Source organism: Thunnus maccoyii, chromosome 9, assembly GCF_910596095.1.
Source record: "Thunnus maccoyii chromosome 9, fThuMac1.1, whole genome shotgun sequence".
Lineage (NCBI taxonomy): Eukaryota > Metazoa > Chordata > Actinopteri > Scombriformes > Scombridae > Thunnus > Thunnus maccoyii.
This window is the reverse complement of record NC_056541.1, coordinates 9,189,849-9,214,153: the sequence shown is the minus strand read 5'-3', so window position 1 is coordinate 9,214,153 and position 24,305 is coordinate 9,189,849. Positions and strand designations below refer to the sequence as shown.

The window sequence follows — 24,305 nt, the reverse complement described above, 5'->3', positions numbered from 1 at the left end:
AGACACTGTAATGAGATAAAATGTTAATACAGTGTGGCCGAAATTAATCTGGTGGAAGTTTTACTAACTTTTTATGGGCGTGGAAGGAGGCGTAGGTGAAGCTTTTTCCATCATACTCCCCGAAAAACTTGCTGTCGCACAAACGGATGTGATAGACCTCGTTTCCAGAGCAGCGTCCATACGTCCTCTGCCATTGCTCTGGTGACAACTGTCCTTCCCTGGAAAAGTTTTATCAGAATACCTACTGAAGTTTCCAACTTTTACCATACCCTGATAGACTATTGAAAAACAGCAGCCCTCTTATAAAAGGTAAAAAAATAAGGTTTCTGCTTGAATTAGATGATGTCGCCATCTCAGTTTTTACAATAACTGTGGCTCAAAAGTAATTTCAAAGCATAAAAGAAATCACCTTTAAATCAATTCTGACTTTATTTGCGACTCAAAAGCTGCAATTTTCCCATGAGCTGATAAATGTGTCTGGCCTTTCATGACCTTTAGTTCCCCAGCCTCCGAAATTAAAATCACAGTAACGATCTTAAAAAGACAATAGGACGGAACAGAGAGAGAAAGGCTACAGTGTCGTTTTTTCTGAGCAGTTCATCTGCTTCACAACTTTTAATCAATTTGACGATGTTCAAATTAACACCTGTCACATGCCACGAGTCTATTCCCATTCCCGTCACCTTCACAGCCTCAAGCCAGCAGAAGTTTGCATAATGGAAGTGGAAATGGATGCTCTGTGTCTCTGCTGTGGAGTACGCAGAAGGTGAAAAACACAGGCAGATTTATAGTCAAACAAGGAACGCTGTAATGTTAACCGACTTGACAGTGACAAGTTTCTGCAGTGTTGACGGTACAGTAGTCAGCTCTGCAGAGACAAAAACCAGATACGGTCTGTGTGACTGTAAAAGCTGTGCTGCAGTCATCAGTATCAGTCATCTTTCTCTAGAATTAACCATCGAGTGGGATTGAATCTGTCCTCATGAGTAATGAAATAAATGAATATTAAACATTAGCAAGATTGAAAGTTAACTTATAAACTATAAAAACATTTCTTAGAAGTTGAGTCGCTCTGGAAGCAGAAATAATCTCATTGGTTGACTTTTGGATAGGTAATGTGAGGCCCAATGAAAAAGGTGAAAGGTGAGAGAGAGGGAGGAAGACAAGTTCTTCTGCTACTGTTTAAACAAGCCAAACTAAGTTATCTAGGGTCACTCTGTAGCTTAGCTGACGTTTCAAACAGCTGTAGTAGCCCTGCATCTGTCTACCAAAGAACCACATGGTCATGAATTCAGAAAAAATGTGACATTAAAGTCATCACATTTGAGAGGCTGCAAACTTGTTGCCAATTCATTTTCTGTCGATCAACTAATCAATCAATCAACTTATCGTTGCAGCTCTACACACCAGAGTAAATAAACGCTGCTTTGAATTATTTCTAATAAACGTACAAGATGGATGTGTACTCACTGTCCTCTGGAGGTGTGAACCAGGAGTGTGACTAAAGTGGACGTGGCCGGACACACACAGTTCAGCGCCAACATGGCATACTTGAACTCCTCTTCGCATACAACATGATCTGATGGAAACGGATAATGTTATAGCATGTTAGATCTAGAAGTGTATGTGTGAAAAAAAACAGTGGTTGTGTGTTAGTTAAAGTATGTTTTTCTTTAGAAAAGTGTAAGATGCATAAAAGAGAATACAAAGTACTTACCAGCAAATTTAACATGGAACTTATTTTCTGGTTTGAGAATTTGGACGTAGAGAGGGCAGTTTGGAGCAAAGTCCTTCGCGGCCCAAGCCCTCAAAATAGTCTGGTGATCCTGTGGGAGAGGAAGCAGTTCACCTGTTTCACTCATCCAGTAAGTCAATGCGATCTGAATTTCATGGACCATAAATTTGGCCTCAGAGACTCAATATGCTCTCAGCACTCATCGTCGTTTCCAACTGAATCACAACATCGTCAGGATATCTCCAGCTCTCGACTAATTTGTAAAGGAAGTACAGTGTGAAGGAAAATTGCTCAATTCAAAAATAATTATTATCTTGAGAATATAAAAATGGGAAATGAGGGTTTACAACGACTTTGATGAATGATTGTTGATATGACTCACGGCAGCGGTTCGGTCGACTTCGTTCCTGCTGCTGAGGATGAAGCAGGCCTCGGCGTCGTCCATTCTGAAGGATTGACGGAGAGATGGGAATAAAAAAAAAGAAAGGAACAGGGACAAGCAGTGTCGAGGTTTAGTGTCTGTGAAGAGAACATTAAACCAAACATTTGATCCATTATTGAAGGAGATCAATGCCTTAAAGAAAAGCTAGGCAGGGATGAGTGCTAATGTTCCATGACGATGGCTGAAAAGGTTAATAGTGTCATTCTAGCAGGATGTGACACAGTGGCACATCCATTCATTTGTGACAAAAAACTTGCATGTTCTGTGAACTTGAAGAGAACTACAATATGAAATTGATTATAGGGGAGTCTTTCAGCGTAGCAAGACTGATGTTTCTAAGATTTACCTGGCTGAGTGATTTTATCTACGTTATCAGTGCGTGAAATTGCCACAGCATCTAATCACCTGCACAGCTTTGCACATTGAGGGGGGGGCATGTAAAAAAAAAAAAAAAAAAAGAGAGAATGGACTCCTGGATAAATTTATGACTGTGATTTCACACTGCCATGTGCTACTGAGTGGTAGTTAGGCCCCATTGAATTTCATGTCATAACATCACAACAAGTAATATAAAGCAACAAAACACCATCTGCCAGTGAGCAGCAAGATCCCCTGAAGCAACAGTACAAGCTTGAACGCCACGCTAGTGCTGCAATATATTGTAGGGACGTTGACAAAACTGACAAGTCAAACATATTCCAATGTGATCTATCACAGTTTATATTTCTGCCTAGGTATGTGACCTTTTGATGTGAACAGATGACCGATGTGGAGTGAAATCCAATTACACTGATGTGCAAGCAGAGGGCAGCCAAGTGGACTTGTAAGTATCTCAACCTCCAGCTGCACCTCTGTGACTCTGATTCTTCTAAATTTACATTTTAAGTCCTTTAACTGAGATTCTCACCCATAATTAATTCATTAATTTAAAAAAAAACATGTGCTACATTTCTTGGTGCATGCCCTTTTTTTTTTTTTTTTTTTTTAGAGAGAGGGATTTACAATCAGAAATTGTATCCACGTCTGCATAATTGCCATGGAGACAACTACGTGTATACAGTAGGTATTTGTATACATGTGGGCCACTCACTTGGCCCTCATCAGGTCCTGGTCTTTGAGGGCAGATCCTTGAAGGTAGATGACCCTCTGGGACCACAGCGGGATCTGGAGGATACGGCGGACTTGAATGTCTATCTCAGTCGGACACAGAATCACCACATAGTAGTCCTGCAAGACAAAGAAACATGAATGCATTTGTTTAAATCATGAAGCAACTACTAGCACATACAGTATACTGGACATAGTTTCTTACAATGTATGCAGATAAAGCATGTTACTTGTCTGGTGTTTTAAAGGAGCTTTCACACCTGTTAGTTCATTTGTTCCAGACCAAAGAAGAATAAATACATTGATGCCTTTTAGTTCTGGTCCAGTTCATGTTTATGCTGACTTTTTACAACAAACCAAGAGCTGTAAGCATGAAGTAATATGAACTGACAGACAGGTAACTCATTGATTGGACAGTTAGTGTTGGTGATGTCATCCTGCATCATCAGCCCTACATGGACCCACGTGGGGTAATTAAATTCTGGTAACTGGCAGCAGATTATGCTGCACTTCACTGCACCTTATTCGTATGTTTATGTTCTCTGGTGTTGCCAACAGCTCACAAACAAAATAATATGAGCATGATTAGTCAAGACAAGACTGTGACTTTGCATATTATAAATTGTGATGTACGGTCAGAAAGGAGCCAAAAAACATTTTATACTGTAATATTATAGGAGATTACACAAGAATATTTGCTGTATGGTTGCCACATTTCACTTATTTTTTTTTACAGGGGAACTGCTAAAATACAAGCTCACCATACCTCTAGTTTAAATCCTTTTCACCTTATGATATATCGGTATGTATCCCCATACTCATGCTGCATACATACTGTAAGTTACCATGTATGGTTACCAAATGATTTTGCATAAATATGGGCTGCAGATTGGTTTCTTAAGAGTTCATGATCAGCAGATGTATTTTATAGTGGCTAAGCTTTTGAATTTATGCTAAAATCATATATATTCTCACATAGCCCTGTGATTTGTCCGCTTGGAACTGAACTAAGATCCATCATGCTTAGATGTGTCTATAATTTGCTAAATAATTGTACTTTAAAACTAGAATGCTACAAATACATCGAAATGTTAGTTGACAATCCCCTTAATGCATCTCTTATGCAGAAAATACTTCATTCATTGTATTAGTACATAAATTAGTTCACTGAAACACAAATCTATAGTTTTTATAAAAGGTAGGTTGTCTTCACTACAGTTATGGCTCCAATGTTGTTAAAGACAGCTATAGTTTTATAGCACAGAAAATCCAACATCCAAAACCCTTTGTTTCTGTCTTTCTATTGTACCTGTAATCTGGGATGAGCGTAGAACTCGTTGAGGAAATCCATCAGTAGATCTATCTTCAGTGAGCTGACACATAACACCACATGCTTCTCTGTCTGCGCACGGTGGCGGCTGTAGTTCCCTCCTAACTTCTGGCTCTCCATCCACAGGTACGCTAGTTCTTCAAACTGACACAACGACAACAAAATCGACATGATGTCAAAACCGACAAGGATTAAATAATGAAGGAAGAGTGAAAACTGCTGATGCAGTAGTTTATGGGTGGCAGGAGGTCTTTTCTATTTCTCAAACAATTTTGCTCTTCGGGGACAGTAAAGATATTTACTTCTCTTTGAATAAATAATACAGTCAATAGTTGGATTTGTCATGCAGCCAGCATGTTCTATTGCACTGGGCCAGCATGTCTTGATCTGAATTTTAAAAAAGATTTGCAGAGAGATGCACCTTATTAGATTTTTATTCGCTGTCAGCCTGAAAAAGCTACAAGAAAATGTCATTTAATATTTAATGATAACCCCATAAAAAGGTCATCACTAGTCACCGAACATCAAAGAATTCCTAATGATAAGACAGGACTCCAAAATGAGGTTTACTAAGTTTTGAAGCCCTCACTGCACTTTGGGGAAAAAAAACGGCTTTTTACCTGTAGTGGGAGCACCACAAGGGCAACACAGATGAGAATGACCACCAGCAGCTGGGAGGGCCAGATCTGTGGTGTGACATCGCCATAGCCCACGGTGGAGAAGGTGACGATGCAGAAATAGAATGAGTCAAACAAGGACAGTTCCTTCCCGGCTCTCTCTAAGTGCTGGATCCCACAAGCTCTGCAGAAAACCAAGAGATTAACACAGTGACATGATGGTATTACATCAGACATGTCTCCTGTGGGTAAATATAATTGAAATAAAAACATGTGAAGGGAAGGGTTTCTGTATCCTGGGGTGTAGGGTCATTGGACAGGCTGTTGGGAGGGAGGGGCATGAAGTGGGTGCACTTTATCTCATGAGTAACACTGTATAAAACAGGGATAACCACTCATAGATATACTTATGTTTTGAGATCTATACTCTACACTATACAGTTTCTACAGTGCAAGAAAGAGAGAGGTGAAGTCTGTTGTTTTGCCACCTGATCAGATTCAAAGGAGGGAACCAGTGAGGAAGAGGAGGAAGATTAGCTGTATACACAGGGCCAGTGTGAGGATGGCAACAGCAGCAAGTGACAATTTCACTGGTAGCTCTAGTGATGAGGCAGAGGAGCGAGCAAACCAGAATAAAAGAGGGGAGATGTTTGGATAATTATTAGAGGAGTACTGCAAATTTTGGTATAAAAGATCTAGTGGTTTTGCTCTACATATTGTATTGTATGTGTCTAAATAATACATGATGTGTTATTTTAGCACAGATACATAAGAAATAATATGTGTCTAATTAATATATATGTTTGCCAATTTAAGGGTTCATGGAATCTGCTTCAGATTTATGATTTAGCCTGGTGGGCTCGACACAAAAATCCAATTTGCTCCAGATCAAAGGGCACAAGAGTCAATACAGCTTAAGCTACTGTTCAGTATGTCATTTAAAGTGACACCATTGATTGATCTGTCAGTTCCACCTCATCGCTTGTGTTAATTCATTTGTGTTTTTTCATTGATAAGTTGGGAGATTTAATGACAGCCTGAGGTGGAGGGGAATGAGATTGTCTAACTGGACAGAGTGGAGTGGAAGAGGCAGGTGTGCTGGGTGGTGGCCGAGTATAAGAACAAGTGACAGCCTTGATTTAAAAATTTGGTTTTAGAATTGTGGGAATCAATGAGACATAGGAAATGAAGCCATGTATTTAAAACATTTTTTCTGGATTTATCCTTTTTTTTCTCCTGCTGTGTTTTCTGACTTACTCTCCCCTTTGTGTTTTTGAGCAGCTGGATTGATATTCAATCAGTCAAACGTTCATTGGTGTACAGTACATCACTATATTTCATCACTATATAGTATAGACACATTTTCTATTTGCTTTTGTGAGTAACAGTTCATTGGCTTCATAATATCAGCTAACTCTTACTCTTTACATTTTGTCTTTCATTCTAATGTCATGTTTGCTTTCTGGAGATGTTCTAATAAACCTTATTTTCAATCTCTGCTTTCCAACACACGCCATCACCCTCTTACAAATAATGTGCTTTTCCCAAGACATGTGCGATACTTAAAATGCGCTAGTCAAAACACTTTCTGGGTCATGTAGTACAATCTTCAGGGAACAGATTTTGCTGCGAGCTGCAATGGTCAGAGCTGCATTTCTGTGACTAACGACAAGAGTAGATGTTCACTCACCCAGTGAAAACCAGACACAGTAAGGTGCAGATGAGGATAAACACCTGGTTGAACATGGCAGAATGGGTCCTCTGGATGGCACGATGGAAATCATTCTGGACAGAAGAGGAAAGATACATTACATAGGCAGGTAGATGGAGCTATTTTTGTCGTTTTTTTGTTATTGTGTATTGTGTAAATCTACATCAAAAACATTAGTGACATGATGCTTGAAAAAGGCAGTTACTGTCTTCACATTCATTGCCTTTGCCTCAATTTTTACAGATTCTTCCCTGTCTTATTAATAATAATAATAATAATAATAATAATAATAATAATAATAAGCTTTATTTATAAAGGACCTTTCATGACATAAAATGCAGCTCAAAGTGCTTTACAAAAGAAATATAAAATATATGTATAAAAAAAATAAAATAAAATATACAAACACTTGCATACACATACATAAACATATCAAAACAGGAGATAAATATCAATGAGGACATAGTAAAAGAGTAAAAGACAATAAAATCCTGGAGAAGGAATAAAATCAATTAAAGGCAAAGTCATAGAAGTAGGTTTTGAGCTGCTTCTTAAAACTGTCAACTGAGGTTGCTTGTCTAATATGAGGAGAGAGCATGTTGGTGCATAACAACTGAAGGCAGCATCGCCATGCCTTTTGCTGTTAGTCAGTGGCACTTTCAGCAGACCAGCTACATGTGATCTGAGGGAGCGATTTGGAACATACTCCGACAGGCAATCTGACAGGTAGGAAGGTGCTAGCTCAATTAGAGCTTTAAAAACAGGTAAAAGAATTTTAAAATCTATCTTCAACGTTACTGGGAGCCAGTGCAAAGATGCTAACACAGGAGTAATGTGACCTCTTTTACTGTTTTTTGTTAGAATTCTTGCTGCTGAGTTTTGGATGAGTTGCAGCCAATCGATAGTTTTTTTTGGCAAACCAGTATACAGTGCGTTGCAATAATCTAAGTGTGAGAGTACAAAGGCATGAGTCGTTTTTTTAGCATCACGTTTCTCGAGTGATAAAAGACTTTTTTAGTAACGTTGTTGATATGATTGTCAAAGTTGTGGTCAGGATCACGAACGACACCCAGCTTTTTCACTTTTTGGTTTTACCTGTAGGGCCAGATTTTCGAGTCTATTTATTATTTCATCTCTTTCAGCGTCTGTGCCGATGATAAGGACTTCAGTTTTGTCTTCGTTTAATTTGAGAAAGTTGCTATTCATCCACTGCACAATACTGGAGATGCAGTTTAGCAGAGGATGTAGGGCGTTCCTTACTGTCAGGTGCTACAGATAAATACAGCTGGGTGTCATAGTATATTGACGGAGAAAATGAAAAGATGTTCTAAATACAACTTAACGCGACAAAATTTCTACTTTCACTATCCTGCCATATATTTGCTACAGACAATCTACATCCATCTCCACTGTCATCTCCTCTGCAGTAGAACATTTAAGTGCTCTATCCATATTTCTCTCTCCTACATTAGTGTACTGCTCATCTTGAAACGTGGGAGCTCACGACTCATTTTCAGTCACATCTTGTTAGCATGTTCTGCCTGTCGCCGGCGCTCCAAACTGTCCCTGCTCCCTCTCTCTCTCTCTCTCTCTCTCTCTCTCTCTCTCTCTCTCTCAATGTGCTGGTTTGCTTGGCCGCAGATTCTACCATCTGCCCAACTACCGCCTTGGCATAAAGCACTTACTCTCTCATGCTCTCATCTGAATCACAGCAAGAGCACACACTACACCAGTTGGATATCATCTAATTGCTTTGAATCCTTTATACCGGTTACCTTTGCACCTACTGTACATCCTGGACAATATTGACATTATAACACCAGATTTCAAGAGTTTTTATCCTATATATTAAATGCCTAAAAATTTAAATTCATCATTTTTATTAACACCTTTATTGAACCACCAGCAAATGCAGCTGGTGGGAGAATTAAGATGAGTTGAATGAGTGCAAGTATTTGCTAGTTCTCTAGGTAACAAGCCATATAAGACATATCTTAAAAAGACTGGTGTAGTATGGATAAGGGTCTGTTCAGTCCTAAACTAACTAGCCTGAATTTCAATTTTTTAGGAAAGTGAAAACAAACGTCCCCTTCTAATCTCTGAGTTACTCCAAATAACTCAGTTAACCTGAACAAATGTTTGGTTTTAGCTTTGACAGCCAACTAATTAGCCAAAAGGCAAATTAATCAAAGTAACCGATGTTCATGTTAACAATATTGCACAACTTATTGTAGCTAATAACACTAGCTTCTTAAGTATATGTAACGGCTGGTGTGCTAATCAAATGGGTTTGCACAAAAGACAGTGTCAGCTAACCAGACAGAAAGAAATTAAGCTGCTCAATTTATCTGTCTACACACAATCACCTCTTACGCCGGTGTTACTCATAGGCTGGTGACCTGCAATATGTCTGCTGGAGGATGGAAAATGTAACCTCAAAGCCGTGAGTCATAAACCCTAAACAGTTTCTGGGTGAACCCTGTTATGCAATAGAGCTACGGTATGTACGGAACAATAGATAAATTAGTGAAAAATACTTACGATCATGTTCTCCAGGGCACCTTTGGCAAGCCAGCAGTTAAGAAATACAGGGACAAATATGTTTCTCAAAGGAGGCCAGAAGATCTAAAGGAAGGAAGGGAGACATATAAATACTAATCAGTTAACATACTCGAAAAGGAAATTTAATATGCCATCGACAATTATTCATGAAGGGTATCTGGAAGGTAAATTGTCTAGTATAAGATGAGGTACAGATGGCAGTGGGGCACTGACATTTCATAATTAGATTGCTTGGAGCAATCTTAAACCAAATTGACTTTCAGCCTAAATAAAGGTGCCTGTGGAATGGATTGATTGATTAATGAATTTAATTACTCACCGTGATTATAAATGGCACTGTATTGATCATCTCCAATATGAAGGATATCTGGAAAATCTGCTCCCAGATGTTGCCCTGGAAAGGAAATTGACGGTAAATAATTCAATGAGCCAATGAAAGTGCAGATTGTTTGAGAGAAAAGTGTAATTCCAGTAATAACAATAATAATTCTTGTATTTATCTGAACTGATCAAAGTTAGGATGAAGTGGTGCAGTAATTATTCCTAGGTTCAGAAACAGCACTCCGCATTGACCTGTTTTTTTTGCTCTTACGGCATTCAAAGCACATGCTTGTTTATGGGGCACAGCTACTGTGTAACCCACAAGAGTTTATATATCAATAATTAATTACATTTTTTCCAATTAAATCTTTTTATGTCATAACTAAATTATTCTAGATTCTGAAACTTTTTGTAAACTCTGCTTTTGCTTTGTGTTATGTGAATTATGTTTATTAGTATCCTCTCAGTATCATTACGTGCTGCAGTATGCATTTAAAATGGCCCATGATAAAGCAAAGCTTAAAGCAATATTTCAAAGAAAATATAGGGGTCTTTTGAGACTTGCAGTACTTTGAGGACTCTGGCAAGATGCAGACTTGATCTTCAAAAGAGCCAGTGACCAGATGTGCTGTATATACATAAAGCAAAATCTATGGGTGCAGTTAATTACACAATCAGCAAGTGGGACTGCATGCTGACTGGATTTTTCAAGTGAAGCAGGGTTTAGAAATCGCTAGTCAGTCGTAGATCATTTTGGCTTGTAAGCGTGTGACACCAAATGATTCACGTTTCATGAGGCTACAGTTCCTCGCCAACTGAAGAAAAGGAGATTTCGGCATTTGCTCCTCATAAAAGAAATGCATAGAAGAAAAAAAAAGACATGGCAAGACATAAAAAAAATGAACAAAAGATTGTATATAATGAAATCCAGACCAAACTTAAGAGGACCGCCGAAGGAGAAGGAGCTGAAACCTACGAGGGAACATGTCTTAGTCACTTCCAGCCTCAGAGCAGCGAAGTTAAAGCTAATATTTCTAAGCAATGACAAGCTTGTTTTGAGACTGGCAGTACTTTGAGGAACGTGGACGCCGGCAAGATGCAGATTCGATCTTCAAAAGCTATGGGCGGTGTTAATATGACAATGCCTTCTTCATATTCCTGAGGTAATTGAGCCCAACAATTTAATACATTCAACAGCACCTGTGTAAAATCTAAAATTTCTTCTTAGTGTTGTATTGGTCTGCACCACATTGTGAAGAGTTTCCAATATTTTGTTCACCTCATTTACATACTGTATATAACTGTAATGAAGGGACAATAATGCTCTGCTTATACCTGCTAATTAGGAGGGAAGGGATTGCATACAAAGAATGACTGTTGCTATTTGTGTGAACTTGACTTATTTCAATGGAATAAATAATGTTACCTATGCATGACTGTCCCTTTAAATCTGTATGAACTGAGGACAGAAGTGCATCCTTAGAGGACCCTTTAGATGAATCCTAAACTGCACTTCCAGCTCTCTGAGGCCATTTATATAACCTGTTTCTGAGACAGAGTACGTGAGGTCTGATTCTAAAATTAGTGGCAAAAGACTCCTGGCCTGCTGTCTTTGATGGGTTGACTTGGCATCGGCAGTTGGACTGGACACTGAAAGCTTTCAGCCCACGAGAAAGAACAAATGGGCAGTGCTCGTCTTTGATCAGACAGCTGTAAGACATCAGCATGGATTACAGAGAGAAACTGCGGACTGTGGACCAATTTCTTACCTTGTAGCTGAGATATGTGATAAGCATGGTCTCCAAGAAACTGATTAAGGCCACTGTCACCTGGAACGAAGCAGAGGAGGAGATAAATGAACCCAACAATTGCAAACTCATCTCTTCTGGCTATTCAACCTTCACTGAGGAACCACTGTGCTCTGCAATGCTTTTATATAATAAATGCCTGCTGGTGTTTTTGGGTTGAATCCTGCATTGAGATTCAGTTCAGGCAGTGGAATCTGATTTATGAGTGCTTTCTTTGTAGTGTTGGTATTCTCACCTGTATCGCCCATACAGGAACCCGTCTGTTCACCCAGAAAATATACCCCCTGTCCGAAAGCAGAAGAAAAAAAAATTCTTCACACTTCAATGCATTTCCATATAATTGCAACATAAGAAGATGAACACACTTCAGTTTACGACCGAGTGCTGTTTTCAGTAAAACATACCATTTGATTTCTCCCGGCGTTTCTGTTGTGTTAGTCAAACTGTTGTTCTGACACATTGGACTGTGGAAAAAAATAGCAACAAGGGAAACACAAAAAGAGCGTGAAAATGTGTGTGTGTGTGTGTGTGTGAGTGGAAATATGACCACTGGGAAACATTTCCATCAGCTGGTGCTGTATGTTGCCATAAAGAATAAACCCGACGTGTGTCTTAAAGCTGCTGGCAGTGAACAGACCATCTACAACTTCCATGTGACTGCACAGAAAGAGCAACTCAGCTTCGCTTATATGATTTAGTTACACAAACACACCACAGACAATGAATAAAATAATTTCATAATAAGACAAATGCATTCACATTCTTAATGTTATCAAAACCACACAATGTCATTGACTTAAATGTTGAGTTTACATTTTAAGTTACGCTTTTAGTTTTAGGAATAATTCTCAAGAACCTCTTTGATATAACCAAAGTACTGAAACTGAAAAGATCCACAAAATTTTCATCAAAACAGATTCTCTGCTGTACTGATCTCCTTTTATATTTGTTGTTCTGTGCACATGGCAGCAGGAAAATATTTCTCCTCTGGCATATGGTAATTCATCTGGTTGGTTTGGACTTAATACAAGAAAAAAAAGAGATGGACAGTATGAACAGTGATGCTTCCACAATGTCTAAGTTATCTCTAAGAAGAGCAACACAAAGACATGCAAGACATAAACAAAGTAAACTGTACAGATTATGAGTTGACCACAATTAATCATGCAATAAAAAGCAAGTATTCAGAAAATATGGACACATCTGGAATAGGGGATAGTCAGTGAGTGGGTGATGACTGTAGAGTGTGACGCTCACCATGGGGTATCCTTGGGGTTATCCAGGCTGACTCTCAGTATGTAGAGGGCGCAGGTGAGAATCTTCAGTGAGAAGTTGAACAGGCGGATTCTCAGGCCTGTGGATCGACAAAAACAATGACATCTGAATTAACTGAGAGAGTGGCCTTGCTAAAGTGATGATCGGCTGGATTTGGGTTTGTTTAGATCTCTGGTGTTTTATTCACAGGCTTTACTTTCAAGCTGAACGCCCTCTCTGTTCACCCTTTTTCACATTTTTCTGAAGTTCAAACCCTCTGGTGTTGTGACTAGCTCTGTGATTGTCTACTTCTGACGACGGATGCAGCCAGATCTCTCCTCGCTAGAAAGTTAAGCACTGCTTGAGCACCAGTTTAGGTGCAGGGATTGCCTTAAGTGAGCAACCTTAAGTGACTATATCTGTCAAAGCCCTGAAGCGTGACTAACGCAGCTCCGTGCAGCTCTGGCACCCTGTCATAACTGATTTCCTTTGACGTGTAACTTTCAAATCCTCTAAGAATAACACAACACCAGCACTTTTATGGCCTAAAAAAATGACGAAGAACGCACCAAGATAGCGACTGGTGGGAAAGTGCAGAAATAGATGGGTCAGATAATAACGTCTGTGGACAGTTTCCTGTTTGAATAAGTGCAGGCATATACTGAAAAAAACACACATGACCTGCACCATCAAACACGAATAAAACAGAAACTCTGGCTGCAGACATGCTTGCTAGCCAGAGGGGGGTGCTAGCTGTATTACCCATTTCCAATCAGCTTCAGCAGCTACTTAATCTCTCCTGACACGACCTCTTTAGATGAAGCCGGCGTCAATGTTAAAATGATTTGAAGCCAGACAAAACACAAACAGCACCGCGATGATATAGAGCAAAAGACCCCTGCAGCCAAGTGTGACATTTTCATTACCGTGTTGTTTTATGTCAAAGACTGTGGCGGCTTAGTGATAATGACAAGAGGACAGAAAGACAGCAGACCCGTGTCATTGCCGAGGATGTGTTAACGACATGCTGCTACCGAAGACACTGAGTTATGGTAAAGGGACTGCATTTCTATAGCGCCTTTCTAGTCTTCCAAGCACTCAAAAGCACTGAAATGCACATTGCAGAGGCTGCCATGCAAGGTCAGGAGGGGTTTCTAATCATATACACATACTCACACACACCGATGGCACAGCCTTTGGGAGCAATTTGGGGTTCAGTATCATGGCCCAAGGACAATTTGACACGCGGACAGGAGGAGCCGGGGGATCGAACCGACGGATCTTCCTATTAGGGGACGACCCGCTCTACCTCCTGAGCCACAGCCACCCGATAATTTACATTTTTACAACTTGATGTAAATGAATTGCTTCCCGGCACAATGCACCAAACCGCTGAAGTGCAGCGGCGTCTCCGTCAGAGATGTTGTAATATTGCCAATCTTATCTCTTAAATGAGAAAAACACCGCCGCCTCGTCTCTCAACAAATGAGCCATACTCTTCTGTCCACACTGGGCCACAGTGTGCACACCCAAAAGGATACAGTAATTCACAATGAGTCAGCTAATGCAATAATGAAAACCCCAACTGAGACAGAAATTGGACATGCATCATCACAGGCTGCAATTTCCTACATTATGCTTTTATTTTCTCATTTAGCTCTGAGCATATAAACAAGCAGCGAGCCTCTTACCATTAAGCATTGTGGGAGAAGAGGAGAATGGTGTGATGTTCCCTGCCAGCAGTACTTACTTGACCTTTGGTTTTTGATGAAGAAAAGCTTCAGCCTCTCCTTGAAGGTGTTTTCGTTCACATAGAACTCCACCTGCACCCTGTGGGGAACAGTGACATGATGTTGGTGTGCAGAAACATGCGTATTCAGAGTCAACCCCGCCAAAACATAATACACATAGAAATTTATAACACTTTACCAAGAGCAACAGTGAATTACATTTGACCAATAAGTGTAATGGTACCATACTGTATGCAGTGCATTTGCAGCGTCACTTACGGTAGATGTTACACATGTGACAATGGTTGTGGTCCAGGCACAGTTATACTTTTTATACAGTTTTATACTGCTGCTGAGTTTTAGCAGTGATACCTCAGCATTTAGAATTCAAACCTGTTTTCAACTAAGCTAGGGCTGCAACTAACGATTACTGTCGTTATCGATTAATCGTTTGGTTTGGTGTGGTTTTGGTTCTTAGAGCACATGGTGATGTCTACAAAGGTCTGTTTGGTCTGTCAGTCTAAACTCCAAATATTCACATTATTATCCCGTGTGATAAAGAAAAGCCTCAACGAGAGAAGCTGGATTCAGCAAATTTTTGGCACTTTTGCTTTAAGAAGTGACTAAAATGATTAATTTTCTGTTGATCGACTAATTGATTATTAGACTGATTGCTGCAGCTCTAAACTAAGCCCTTTTTCAACAAAGGTGTCTCTTTTTAATGTAGTCATAAAACAATTTGCCATACAAGAACTTTGCCTAAATGAAATAGTATAAAATTTAGAGCTGCAACGATTAGTTGATTAGTCATTTGCCTGAAAATTTATGGGCAACTTTTTAGGTAAAATATTTAGGTAAAGATTTCTGGTTCCAGCTTCTCCGATGTGAGGATTTGCTGCTTTTCTCATACAAACATTTGATGTCATCAACTCAGACATAGAGCAAATGAAAATGAAACTTTACAGCCACACAATTATTTTCTTAATCAAAAAAAAAGTCAGACTTATCAATAATAAAAATAACTGTTCGTTGCAACTAAAAAATTAGCGAAGTTATGATTTACAATAAGCAAACATCTGACCAAGCATTGAGCAATCAGTGAAGGTTTCAAATACAAAGAAGACTACCAGTCACATACTAGATCTATCTCAAGAAAAAAAAACTGTGTATGGCACTGTTCTGATTAATTCACTTTCCCTCTGTATATCATTATGTACAGTTCCCCCTCACAATGCAACGATATCAGCCACAAATGCATATGAGCTTGCACCTTAATGTGCAGCACTGGTACTTGTAACGTCTGTTTTCATGTAACAATGCAGACTATTACATAAATACGGATGTATTTTTCATACAACGACATTATCTGAATGGTGCACTTCCTGTGATGCATATGCATATTGTAAAGACATGACACACACTGAGATAAGGATTTTTTAATTAATCTACTGACAAGCTGTATCACTTGGGTCTGGACTCTTTCTGCATATGAATTAGTGGGAACTTGAGAGAACAATATATTGAACACTAACACAAAAGCATTCATTAATAACTGACAATCATCTCCTGCTAAAACTACAGTACTTCAAATCAAATGACAAACCCTATTAAAAAGGGGAGGGGACACCAAATGATCACTTAACCACAAATTATGATGTAGCCATTGTAAGTGGGATAGATGGATGCAAGTGGCGAGTCAAGCCTAATAATGGTCTCTACTGTCAAGAGTTTGTTGTCACTAATGAGCGTAGAAGGGAAGTAATAATGTCCTTGCAGTTACAGAGGAGACCCTTATAGCCTTCCGCATTGTCTGACAAGATGAATACAGGGTGGGTGCAAAAAGACAGGGGAGAAGAAGAGAGAACAGGAGGGCAATTACAGTAACCAACTCCTTAGGGAGGTTTGCATGTGTAGATATAGTGTGTAGGTGGAAGAAAGAATATGTAAAATGCAAGCTATCCCCCGTTCCTCCTTCCCCCTTCCCCTGGCTGTATCGCCATGGAGACAGCTTCCAAGGCAGGAAATGTTCACTCACATACATGAGTGAACATGTGTACGATGAATTAGCTGTAGCTACACACATACGCCGACACAAACAAGCAATGACATGTTCTTGTATATAAGCACCAACCACACACTCCCATCCCCCTGACTCCGTCCCACCCAAACACACAGCTATATGCAAACAATGTAAAACCATCGCTCGAGAAGCAGTAAAAGACTGTCATAAAGACTAATTCTGGCGAAACAGGTGATCAATAATGCATGTTGTTCAGTCTCCATTGACATAGCTGTGAGAACAGACGTGGACAACAGCTACAAAGGCTGCATGTTTACCCAGCAGGTACATATGCAATTACACTTCATATAGAAAACGTGAACACAGTAGAGCCTGAAATCTGACTCCAAAATAAACTCAGATGCAATAGTTGTAATGATGTAGTGATTTGCTTTTTTGGTTTGACAAATGAGCCTCATGTGTGTCTGTTATTCTGTGTGGGTAGACATGATAACCAGTGTTTCCCCTATAATTGAATTGTACAGGTCTGGCAGACCGCCAGGCCAACGAGAACCCCCGCCAGGCCAAAAAAAAAAAATTCTTTTAATGCCAAAAATAACACCAAATATCAATTCATTTGGAAATCAATAGCATTTGGGAGCCTCTGAGCAGCACTGTTCCAAAATGTGAGTCAACCTCTGTGTCGTTGCCTTGGAAACTCTTGGTAGCGTAACTCCTTCTAAGGAATAGGAGAGTATGTAATGTTTGCACGTAGCCAGTGAGTGAGTGGTTGAACTAGAGGGCAAGTGGCAGTAAAGTGACAGTGAATGCGAGCAGAGCAGAGGATAAGGTCAGCAGTAAGCTATCAATCTGGCAGTACAGTACAGTACAGTACAGTACAGGCTACTGTGTGTCACTTAATAAATGTTGCAGCTTGTCAAGACCAAGAAAAGTCATGACGGTTGTTTCCCTTACTTCTAGAAAAGTGAAGGGACTCTGAAGTTAGCAACAATGGATTAGCCTAACTTGAAGATGCAAAACAGAGAAATAGAGAACGGAGAAATGTGTGGTTGCTGAGTCTCCCGACTTTTGCCCCCGTACCAGGCCAAAACAGTCAACCAAGGGGAAACACTGATAACCATGTAGAAACGTGCCTCAATTTCTACTAACAATCTAATGTTAGGATTTCCCTCCATATTTGAGTCCAAGATTAGACAACTGCAGAGTAGTCTATTAAGTATTCAGACAGAGATAGACATGTTGGACATGTCTTCTGTTGTGACAGCATTTTTATGCTATCAATGTTGCTGGAGGGATGGCAATGCCAGACTGAAACATCTCAACAACTATCCAACAGATTGTCATGAAATTTGGTAAAGACATCCATGTTCCCCAGAAAATGAATCTTATGGAGTTCCCAAATAAGTTATCTTTCTGACATTGGTGATCTCCTGACTTACCTTTGAGCATTGTCACTGTGAACATGCTAGCATGTGACGTTAGCATTTAACTCAAAGCATCACCTAAGTACAGCCTGACAGAGATTTAAGGGGGGCCGATATGTAGAGTACAAATTAAAAGCTTAAATAAATTCATCGTATTTAACAGTTAATAATCCTTTTAAGGTTTGAAAAGATTCTTCTGTTTGTCTCTAAAATCTTCTTGGTTGTTTGTTTCAGATCAATGTCAAGCTTAAATATCCCAAAATTCTGGCGACAATGTATAACAATGGCTACAATTCCCACACTGTTCACCCGTACGGACATGATCTCTCACAAACATGTAACAATAGATGGCAGTATAACCTTATAATCATTGTTTGATTTAAAATACAAAGTATTGAATTACAGCAACAAAACGATGAAATATGTCTCAGTGTCAAATACTTACAGACCACACTGCAAATGTTTTTATCTTCAACCACCCAACTAAGCAAACAGAAAAAAGTTCTTACTGCTGAAGAAATGCACCATAATTACTTTTATTCATATTCACATAATTAACAGCCACAAGAACATAAACAATACCTGATAAAAACTCTGCTGGACACGGTGCTTTTTATCGTGTTTCTATCACAGTTCAAACTAAGGGTACAAATAGCACTTCTTCCATCTTTGCTGACTGCCAATGACTGTAAACTCAGAGCAATACCTTTTAAGTAAATGCGCTCCCTTCTTTGGCATCCTTGTAGTCTGCAAACCATCACCACCAATCTATGGACATTAGCCAGACTGCCCAATGTAAACACGAGCAGTTCAAATATCCAAGAAGCCAGACAGCATCTACGACAGAATGGTACTTCTTAAGAGCCACTCGCCTCACTTCATTTACGGCAAGGCATAACCCAGGAATGTTTGCACATAGTCACAATAGATGGAGCATGACTTTATGTCTTCAACAGACAAGTCCACATGGTATGTTGAGCCTCTTGTGTATAAAACAGCCATTCAAGATATGTGGCAGTCAATAACAAGTTTATGATCATGATGAAAGTAATGAGGAGAAAAAGTGTAACCTGAGAATATGATTGATTCTGGTGGGACTTGTGATCAAATGTTTGGTGTTAAGTGGCGCACTCGCGCATGCACGCACGCCACGCACACACACAAATACACCCGTACACCATGACCATTGCCAGTGATTGGATTAAAATTTTATGCACACTTGCCTGAAACACTGAGAGACTACAACTGCTTTGTAGACTCTGTAAATAAACATCAAACAGTTTGTTGACCTCAGGATAATCTGGCTGACAGAACAGAGCTGTTCAAATGCCCGCATTCATTCTACTGTTGAAAAAAAAAAAAAGATACTGTCAAAGAGCAGCCAGATGCTCTGTGCCACATGGAATATTTGTCAGTGTTGCAGTGGCAAGCAAAGGTGAACAGCAATATCAGTTAAGCTTGTATGGCATCACCTGGGGCACAAATGATCATGGGCACTGTGGGAAGAAGCTACAACACATGTCAAATGGTTCTGCACGCACTGCAGAAATCTGATCAAAACGGTATTTAATTTTCTGCGGAATCTCGCAGGATCTGGTACTGTAGAAAGTAAAGAGTACATTTGGCAGCACCAAAATCAACATAAAATACCCATGACAGAATAAGCAAATTACAACAAGAGTTGGCATAGCAACAAGGTGGAAATCATTAGCTCAGTTATCCCAGACCGGTCAGGTGGCTTGAATGAACCTGCCAGTTGTATCACGGTTTACGATAAGGACAACAGAACAGCACGTAGCCCTTCTGGCTTTAGACCTTTTTTCCCCATTAATACTGCAACTTCTCTTGCAAGCAGTACAGCATCAGTCTTTCCCATCACAGCCTGAATACTGTTTTTACATTTTCTGATCTCAAGTTTGTTTGTTCCCCCCCTCTGACAAAGTAAACTGTTGAAAATAGAAACATTTCCAGACGCCACCTTTTAGAGGTGTGCCTGATATAAAAGCTGCAGGGATTCTAAAAATATTACTCTCAGGCATGGATATTCAAAAGCTATGCCATCTCTGTCGTTTCCTGCTTCTGTTTCACCTACACTGCATCTAAAACCTCATGTGGTAAAGGTACTTGTCGTCCAATAGCTTCTTTACGGTGTTCCAACAGCGCAAAAAAATTGTTGAATGGGCTTCAGGCCAGACATGGGCAGTACAGCAACTGTGAAGGTACTTTGTCAAATGGATAGTGAAGCCAGGAACCTCAAGAGGAAAGTGTACAGTTTCTGTTATAATCAGCAGGGGGAGGATAATCACTTTAATGGGAGCTGAGTGGCCTGTGGACCGACAAGATCAACATGAAAGAGCAGGTACAGATCATTTCTGATCCTTTGAGGCATCCTTACACTCTGTAACCTGCTATATATATATGCATGGGAGCTGTGGAGAGGGTATTAGCATCCCTGTATGTGCACACAGTGTGTTGAAGGACCTAGATGAACCTAGAGTATTGTGTTCTAAAACACTTTGTAAGAGCTAGGTTAAGTGCACTGCAGCAGAACTTATAGTTTAGCTTTGAATCGGCATTTGAAAAAAGCTGATTCAAAGCAGTTGTAACTTGTCCTTCAAGGTCTGTCAAAGAGCTCTGGCTCAAATGTGCAGTTATAATAAGAACACTGCTCATTTTATTGAGGACTATGCAATTTCTGTGAAAACGACTTAATCTCACTGTTGACTGAAGTCAAGATTTTGAGTGCATCAAAGCTGAATTGCTGGATAGTTGGATAGCAGTCCACAGTAGGGAGTCCTTGAGAAAGCAATTTCACATACAAAGGGACGTTCCTCAAAAGGCAAAAGAGACAATGAACACAATGTTACCAACCCAGAAAAGTTTTGGGTCGACTCAGGCTTTTAGCATGATGTTGGTTGAGTGCCCTATTTGCAAACCAATATCACACCAACACTATACAGAGTAACTCAGCAATTTTAAAGATGTTACTCTATTGCAAGAAAATCAAAGTAAATAATAGCTGTTCTTTTTCAATTAAAAAAAACAAAAAACAACAACAATGTTTTGTCCTTGCAATTCTTTACAATAAACTGCCTTCCAAATTTAAAAATGGAGATCTCTGTATAGATAAACAGGACATGCTTCTGTCAAACAAACAGAAACTAAACTATGAATGCAATATAATATGTCCTCTACATAAAAAGAGCACACTATTCTACCACTGCTCAGTTGATTTGACTTTCCTATGAACTGGCAAAAAAAAAAAAAGTGTCTTCTGTTTGCACACAGTACCACTTTCACAAAAGTAGGACAATGTGGTCATATCATAGCAGCTTCTGCACTCACACCACAGAGACAGCTGCTGATGAATGATGGTATTCCATTTGAAAAGACTACACCAAGCAGCCAGCATTATAAAGTTAAGGCCACACAGTGTCAAATAAGGCCTTTAAAAAAAATGAAGGCAAAGTTTCTTTCAAATCATGTTACAGGAAAAAAATCTGACTTTAGATACTCTCACTATTCTGTATGCAACACTCTGATGTTCAACGCATTTCAGGAATTATTTATTCTAAAATCTGCTACCTACCGACTGTAGCTATTCGAGGATGTTTCTGTATCAAGCGGCTGCACCTCCATGTTGAGATAAACTAGCTGATATGTTTGATGAACCTGCTAGGGATGCACGTCGAGCAACCTTAACCAAGATGATGTCATGGGTTTCATAATGTACGGTTGCTGAAAATGCAAAGATGCACGTTCAGTAACCACAACCTTTGGTTTCAGTGCACTGCAACAGAATTTCATTTAAGTATTTCCTGTGGTAGCAGAGGTTGTTTTACAACTGTGGTAGAAATGAAAACAAAGAAATGACTGTTCTGGGAAAACAAAGTCCATCAGCAGTAGTTGAATATGTGTTACATTGTTTAGAATCAGTATTGCCTTTAACAACTTGTAACTGTGATTCACTTCATGCAAAAAAAACCCAAAACAAAACAAAGGGCACCAGAAAGCAATATATCTGTTTGAAATTGCACACACTGAATCAGCACAACAAAAGGAAAACAGTGTTGAAGGAAACACATGCTTATTGCTCACCACTTAGCACATCCCCAAGGATCATAATCCATTTTCCAACAGCAGCACAACCCCAACAAACACTACACTCAAGCAGCAACCTGCCATTGCTGAGTGGTGAAGCCACTGCAGAAGACTGTCTTACGGTAAACTACAGTTCTGCTATTGGCTGCTACATGCTGGTGCTAAAATCATAAATGACTGTACAGACAACAATTTGAAGTCTAAGTATGAGCTGCATATTGTTTTAGAAAAGAGGGTCTCAATCTTTTAATGTATGTCTTCTTGGCACTAATTCTGCCATTAATGATACATGATGGTTTAACAAGATCCTATGTAAGGGCATGTTTGCTTGATTGACAGGCATCTTGGCTGCAGTGGTTATCACTTGCTCACCCCACTTTGTTACATCTAATTTTCGCTCCTTAACCAAATTTGGATTTTGTGGCTTCGGTAACTGTCAAGATTGTGGAGAATTATGAACGTAAATCACGATTTTAAAACGTCCCTTCTGAGACTTAAGGATGATGCCACAGTAGCCACAATCTTGTTTTTATGGAGTTTATGACTGAATCTAAATGTGCTGACTTCCCTGCACTTGCAAACTTATGGGTTTAGTAGAATCATTCTCAAGACGTCCAGAGCACCGAGAGCGCCCCGATTCTGTCCAATTAATCAATTTGGAAGCCACAAACTTTCTGGTGCCTGTTGTTTTTGTTTACTTATCAAGCTATACAGACATATTCAAGCTAAAGTGAGAAAAATACACCAGTTGAAACCGCGTTAAACATTGTAATGATGGGAGACTCCGCAGCATGCACAGTCCACAGTGAGTACAGGACAAGGAATTGACATGTTTGTGTTTTCAGCACTGGTTTCACTGATTTGGTTTCTCTAGAGATGTCCTTATCTCTGCTTACATGATTGATGCTTCAAGCCCAGATCTTACATTGACGATACTGACAGATTGAGGACACATCCAAGTGACAGATAATATAACCAGGAGAAAGCTAATAAAAACACACAAGCTGCCTTTTCACCATTTACTGTGGTGTGATGGAATGTGACAAAAATCTGTGATGGGCTCAATGTTTTCTTGAGCCACAACAAACTGTTGAAAAGGTAGCCACAGATGAATGGGTTACTCTCAGCATTCTGTACCATCACCACTACAATCATTGCCCACTTTGCAGGTAATGGTAATAAAACCTCCTAACACAATCAAGACTTTAACATCTATTTACAGTGTATGCTAAATCCAAAGTAAACAGTGGTATGCACGTGCTTTTGTTTTCGTCCTGTGTACAGTTACCACCGCAGGCACAATCCATGCCATGCAAGCATGATGCTGCTAGTGACTTACTGGGCATTGGTTGAATCCATACTGTACTCCTCCTGATACCTGGACACAGCACACATGGACACAGATAGGCAAAGGTTAGGAAAGAGTGGGGTGGAGAAAGTAGAGAGGGGAGACAATGGGGGGGGAAGCAAGAAATGGATGCCACTGCTATTTACTAGCATTCACTTGCATCCCGAGTCAGAATGCAACCATTTTGCAACCTTACGGAGACATTTTGACCAGTTTGTGCAGCAAGAAGCTCCAAAGTGGGATCTGATGCTATGGGAACCTCTTGGAATATGTGTGTGAACAATTGGAATATATTAAAAAGGAGACGCTAAAATCAATTGTCTCAGAAAGCTGCATCAGATCCTGTCTTTGAGCGGCTGCTTCTTACTGCACAGTATAGACCTACTGTCAAAACTTTTCCGACAAGGTTTTAATGAGTCGCGTTCAAACTCCACGTACAAGTAAATACAGCAGATATTGGTGGTATCAAAGCTTGAGGAGATGCAAGGCAAACACTGTACATTAAGTTAGTCATAAACAATGCTTCAGTTGACTGAAGAACAGTTGTTACACTTAATGCAAACCACGGGGGATCAGCGGACACACCCTCTTCGGTCAATCTCATTGGCAGCCATATTGAGATGACCAGGAAGAGAGGGGAGTGTGTAACACTGAGGGAACTGACAGACAGAGACATACCCACTTACTGATCTAAATCATTGAAAAATGGGAGGGGGTGTTCAGGGGTCAAAGGTTAAACATGAACATAAACATGCGAAACAAATTGACTCATGTACTCTGTTGCTATTACTTCTT

The 24,305-nt window shown here is 39.7% G+C and overlaps 1 protein-coding gene across 12 annotated transcripts in view; it reads right to left on the bottom strand.

The window, feature by feature from the left end:
* kcnt1b (potassium sodium-activated channel subfamily T member 1b) overlaps positions 1 to 24,305 on the bottom strand; it is a 74,692-nt gene that overhangs the window by 20,914 nt on the left and 29,473 nt on the right. For 8 of the 12 annotated variants that reach the window (XM_042420529.1, XM_042420527.1, XM_042420533.1 and 5 more), the window contains 16 exons: positions 23,502 to 23,540; positions 14,638 to 14,717; positions 12,891 to 12,987; positions 12,038 to 12,097; positions 11,869 to 11,917; positions 11,595 to 11,654; positions 9,824 to 9,898; positions 9,484 to 9,567; positions 6,922 to 7,016; positions 5,235 to 5,415; positions 4,594 to 4,758; positions 3,268 to 3,404; positions 2,118 to 2,181; positions 1,718 to 1,826; positions 1,471 to 1,579; positions 69 to 218 (listed from right to left, as the gene is read on the bottom strand). In XM_042420529.1, coding sequence (XP_042276463.1) covers positions 69 to 218; positions 1,471 to 1,579; positions 1,718 to 1,826; positions 2,118 to 2,181; positions 3,268 to 3,404; positions 4,594 to 4,758; positions 5,235 to 5,415; positions 6,922 to 7,016; positions 9,484 to 9,567; positions 9,824 to 9,898; positions 11,595 to 11,654; positions 11,869 to 11,917; positions 12,038 to 12,097; positions 12,891 to 12,987; positions 14,638 to 14,717; positions 23,502 to 23,540 — 1,554 coding nt within the window. Of the gene's footprint in view, positions 1 to 68; positions 219 to 1,470; positions 1,580 to 1,717; positions 1,827 to 2,117; positions 2,182 to 3,267; positions 3,405 to 4,593; positions 4,759 to 5,234; positions 5,416 to 6,921; positions 7,017 to 9,483; positions 9,568 to 9,823; positions 9,899 to 11,594; positions 11,655 to 11,868; positions 11,918 to 12,037; positions 12,098 to 12,890; positions 12,988 to 14,637; positions 14,718 to 21,650; positions 21,707 to 23,501; positions 23,541 to 24,305 lie in introns of those variants that run through there. The other 4 variants (XM_042420531.1, XM_042420538.1, XM_042420539.1 and 1 more) reach the window with 2 other exon arrangements.